The following is a 5,483-nucleotide window of genomic DNA, read 5'->3' as shown; positions in this document are numbered from 1 at the left end:
TTAACAAAACATATTTCAAATTCTCCACCTATATGGAATTTTACACCATGTTAAAAGCTTTCCAACTAAAGAAGCTTGTGAAATTGCCTCTTTTCCTCGTAAAAGAGTTGAAATTTGAGAAAAGGTGAGGAGGGGTCTACGATACATTATTGCATATGATCATGTTTCTTAAAGCAAAACTTTGGAAATTGGCACATTTAAGACTGCTCCTAGCTTCACTTGGTACCAATTAGTTAACTTTCAACCTTTGCAACCTTCCTTTGCTCAAGTTGGCCAGTCAATGGGCACTGCATTTCTGCCCAACTTATTGGAACCATTGTTGCTGCATCTGCTGAGCTCTTACCAGAGATGACACCCAGTTCATTCTTAGCAGTTGATAGATAATAAGCCCGTGCATCTCCAAGGGACAGCACTACAACTCTGACAATGTCACTAGGACGAAATGACAAGTGCATATCCACTTTGTCAATGTCAGTTGCTCTAACACCTTGTTGCCCAATTATACCACTAAATTTTTCTCTCAGACTTTGTAACAACACACATAACATCTATTGATGTTATCCTAGCTATCACCTTCGTAACTCGGGCAATGACAACAGAACCGGGCTCCGAAACAGAACCATGGGCTTTGTTACCAGTTACTTTCGCAATCAATCTCCGGTGATCAGGAGGAAGGGATTGGATGCAGCGGAAACTAGTGACGGAAGCGTAGATGGTCTTGTTATGATATGTTACATCGGCTCTTTCCCCTGCTTTGAGATTTGTCGCTCTTCCCAACACCGCACCTGGCGTTGCTATCTCTACTTCTTCCGTTTTTAAATAAATTTTAGTTCAATATTTAATTTTATTTCTTTTACTTATTTTTTATTTCATTATTTTATTTTATTAAAAAATTAAATAACTTAAATATACATGTGTCACGGATCCTACATCAATAAGAGATGGAATCAGTCTTAGGTATATAAACATGAGTATTTCACCACTTATCATATATGTATTTTGAGTTAAGAACGTGAGTTTATGATTTATAGACTTATTTAGATTTTATTTTCAGAGTTTAAGGTAGTACGAGGTTGGGTTTAAGTTCCGACTTGTGACATTTGACATCACTCGGATCTTCATTGATGTGGGGCTCATAAGAGATACAAAGGTCAAGGTAGACCCGAACTAGTGTTTTTTTAAACAATGTTGATTTGGATGGTTAATGGAGGTTTCAGTGACTCCAGTAACCCTCCATCACTTCTAGTAGAATATATATGCAATTGAACGGTTCATTATTTCCATAACTAGCCTCCTAGCAGAAAATAAGAATGTTGTCGTCCTTGGTACTGCTATAAACATCAAAGAACCCGAATTATAAAACTCATGTGGAGATGTAAAATAATCCAATTCACAGAACTGATCCTATTAATCCAGCGCCTTACACAAATTGTACATCAAATTAATAATTATGGTAATGATAATATACTTTTCTACATAAAAACCCATATGTTGATGGTTTCTTCACTCTCTTGCTTTCGCCCACCCTACAAATCATGGCCCAAGATCGAAATTTTTGAGTGGAAATGTTAAAAATACAAATTAAGAAGGAACGATTGATTGCAAACTAGTCTCCCTCTTCTATAGGTAAAGAGTTAGTACAACAGGAACGTTGCACAATTGGGTAGGGTAAAAAGTCACGGATTCCACATTAGTAAGAGATGGGGTGGGTCTTTGGTATATAAATATGGGTCTTCCACCACCTATCAAATATATTTTTTGAGTTGTGAATATGAATCCGTAATTTATGTACTTATTTAGACTCTAATTTTAGAATTTAAAGCCGTACGAGGTTAAGTTTAAATTTCGGTCTGTTACACATGAACATATCAAAAAAAAAAAAAAACTCAAGTTGCAAAAGAAAGCCCAAACTTATTGGAGGACGATCAGATCAGCCCAGAAAACCTTTTCTTTTTCCTTTTGACACAAAAAGACCTTGTTTTGAGTCAAGTGTAAAAGCTCCTAACTCTTTTCTCCTTCTTACATTTTGTCTTCCCCTCTAAGTGAATTCACCTTTGTCCGAATCCTAATTCTCCCAGATCTAAACTTGAAAACTCAAAAACACTAAAAACCTAACCTTAAGCACGATTTCTCTAGGTTTTTTCTTGTGAGTGTGTGTTTTCTGCTTTTCAATCTCTTGTAATTTCTTATGTGTATGTATTTTATACCCACTGTGATTTAATCCTTTTCAAATTTAATTTCGTGAGTTTTGATTTATTTAAGCTTGCTTTTTTGAGTTTGATTTAAACTGGGATTTTGAATTAGATTCAAACTGAGATTAAGATCCTTATTTTCATGTTTTTTCTTTTTCTAAATTTTTCTTTTTTTCTTTTTTTATTTATATATTTTAAATTTTTTATTTTCTCTATACCCGAATAAAATGAAGTGTCTACAATAATTTTGAACTTTAATTTATTTTTTATGAACTAACTTTAATTTATTAATTTAACTTTTTAATAATAAATGTTAGCTCAAATAAGATAAGTAATCCAATTAAGGAGAGTTGAATTGGATTTTCAAAATCCTTTTCACAAATTAACTTTTCAATCAAGATATGTCAAAAGTATGTCAATAAACAATTCAATAAAGTAAATGCAACAAATATAAAAAATGAAGAATAGAGAGATATGTAAACTCGATTTATAGAGGTTTGACCTTTTCTATTGATGGTTACGTCCTCACCCTTAGTATGAAGGATAGAGTTGAATCAATTATTGATTAAAATCAATACAAATAATTTTTCAAGGTTAAGGTATAACTTTCAATCTTTTAAAAGCTAAAATATAACCTCCATATTTTTTCAAAGTTTATAAAACCTCCCTATCTTTTAAAAGTTAAGATAAAATTTTTCTACTTTTTCAAGACTAAAATATAACCTCCATAATTTTTCAAGGTTAAGAAATACCCTCCATATTTTCTCTACCTTTTCAAGGCTAAGGTAGAACCTCTCCTATATTTTAAGGTGGAAAGGAAGAATACCTTTAATGGGTAGATATTGCTTACTGAGCTCAAATTTGAAAGAGATAATAGTAATAAGATGAAAACAAATAATAAGAGTGATAGCTCTAATGAAATTTTGATCACTCGAATACTTGAATGCTTGGAAGAAAGATATAGATGCTTGATTTTAGCTTAATTTCTCTTTCCTTTTCCTCCTCTTCTTCTTGATAAATCTCTCTACTTGCGCATATGATAAAGGTAATGGCTATTTCAATGCCCCAACCAAATATGCATTTAGGTCAGCCACAAGCAGTCGTGAGTAGGCAACCTGCAGAGACTAAGAAAGCTCCACACTTGGACGCCTTACCAAAACTTTAAAACACGAATAGCCATTCAACGTGTTACGATATTTAGCTGAAAATCTGAAAAAAAAATTTTGACTTTACACTTTTATTTTTGGCTATTTACCTGTTTTAGATGTGACAAAAATCTAATTTATTTACTCGTGTTATGATATCTTGAAAACAAGAGGTTTTCTGGACCTAAAATTGAGGCTGTTATGATTTCTTTTGCCATTGCAAGAAGCCATAACTTTGACTTTTGCAAACTACTTTTTTAATATTAAAGTCAAAGTTTATATTGTTAATTTAAATTTTAATTTGAGAAAAAAATAATTTATTGATAAAATTGTCAACAAAAATTTTTATCAATAATACCAACAAAAAATACCGACGAATTCCTTTCATTATCGATTAAAAATCAACCGACAGATCAAAACCATTATTACCAATCAAATTGTCGATAGAATGCTCCATGGTTAAGTTACTCACGGCATATGTTATCACCGACGGAATTTTCATTACCAACAATGCTATTATCTACAAAATTTCGACGAAATCTTTTTTATTATCAACAGAAATTTTCATTGGTAATGACTTTTTTTTTTTTTTTGTAGTGAAAGAAAGATATAGATACTTGCTTTTAATTTGGTTTTTTTTTTCTTTTTCCTCCTCTTCTTTATAAATCGACAATGATTATTCTACTTCGAAAAATGATCATTTTATGAACTAAAAGGCTAATGGCTATTTCATTCTCTCAATCAAATATATAGTGATCAGTAGGCAACCTGGAGAGATTAAGAAATGCCTTACCAAAACTTTAAGACACGAATAGCCATACAACATTTTGCGATATCAATTAGCTGAAAATTTGAAATTTTTTTTGGCTATTTCCCTGTTTTTGATGTGACAAAAATCTAATTAAATATTATATTATAAATAAATTTACTTTACTAAATAATGAAATTATTACAATTAGTCTTTATTTACTTATATATTAACAAGCCTTTATATTCTTGGACAAATGTCGGAGCTTTAGTAGCTGTAGTTGTATATCAAAGGGAGCTCTGAAGTGCCGAAAGAAAAAGTGTAGATTTCTATCAAATTTGCATTTGTAGTTACCTGATGTTTGGCTACTTAGAACGTGCGGGAAAAGGAGGAAAGAAAGTTTGCTGTATTCTTCTCTCTCAATGTGATGTTGGGAGAAAAAAGATAAACAAAGTAAATGCCCCCTTACCCCGAGTGAGCAGACACATCAACATGGCACCCGTTAGCTCGACTGGTTAAATATTTTCCACTTCAAACATAATATTTTTAACATTGTAAATGATTAAATTTTACTCCTAGTTAACAAGAAGTCGAGTGAGCATGAATGTTAAAAGAATGGCCAAACAAAAAAAAAAAAAAGGTAAATCATCCTTGCTAAGAACAATAAGTCATCCCACAACTTCAAATGACATAGCAAAATAAAGGGGTAAAACAGTTGCCCTGAAACCAACACCCATGCCCAAATGCAGCTGGGCTAAGATATGAACAGCCTTTCTTTAATAAAAAGAAAAAGATTACAGACAATAATTTCAGGACCACGGGAACGTTCAAATCAAAAAGCAACACCGTTAGCCATATTAAAGGCTAAATTCACCATTTCAGCTCAGAAGGCAACACTATCACACCTCCCTGTTAGCTACAAGCAACATCTGCATGCCTTTAATCAGTGTTTGAGTGACTACTCCAACAGAGACTAAGACATGATCCATCCCACCTCCTTGGAAATTAATAGTAGGAGCGCGGGAAATCTTCAATACTGAACCCTACACATACTAAACTACATCTCCATACCAGAAATTTCACAACAGAGCATCAAAATAAGCTCCAATGTATGGAAAGGAACCAAGGAAAGGAAAATATATCCCAGCAAGGTTTTATCGTAATACCCCACTTAAATGTTTTGTTAAAAAAGCAGCATGTTTTTAAAGGTAAAAACACATCAACTAGAAAAGCTAAAATCTGAAAGGGGCTAAATTGACCTTTAGTTTAAATGTCCACGGAGCTTCACCAGAACCATTGTGGATGCTCCATCATAGCCATACGTTTGAAATGGTATAGCTACTTGCATTCCTTTCAGCACATGGCATCACTTGCTCCATACTTCAACATGGCTGTCTT

General features: G+C 32.9%; 1 protein-coding gene across 1 annotated transcript; it reads right to left on the bottom strand.

Annotated features, from left to right (window-relative positions):
* Positions 1-233: 233 nt before the first annotated feature.
* On the bottom strand, positions 234-819 carry LOC18594596 (uncharacterized; the record flags this gene model as incomplete). The annotated part of the gene is given in 2 exon segments (XM_018124348.2): positions 234-522; positions 524-819. Coding segments are annotated over 2 exon segments (585 nt in total), but the record flags the coding sequence as incomplete, so codon positions are not given.
* Positions 820-5,483: the final 4,664 nt, after the last annotated feature.

Source organism: Theobroma cacao, chromosome 7, assembly GCF_053813885.1.
Source record: "Theobroma cacao isolate CCN51 chromosome 7, ASM5381388v1, whole genome shotgun sequence".
Classification (NCBI taxonomy): domain Eukaryota; kingdom Viridiplantae; phylum Streptophyta; class Magnoliopsida; order Malvales; family Malvaceae; genus Theobroma; species Theobroma cacao.
Note: the sequence above shows the minus strand (reverse complement) of the source record. Positions and strands in the feature narration are given on the sequence as shown.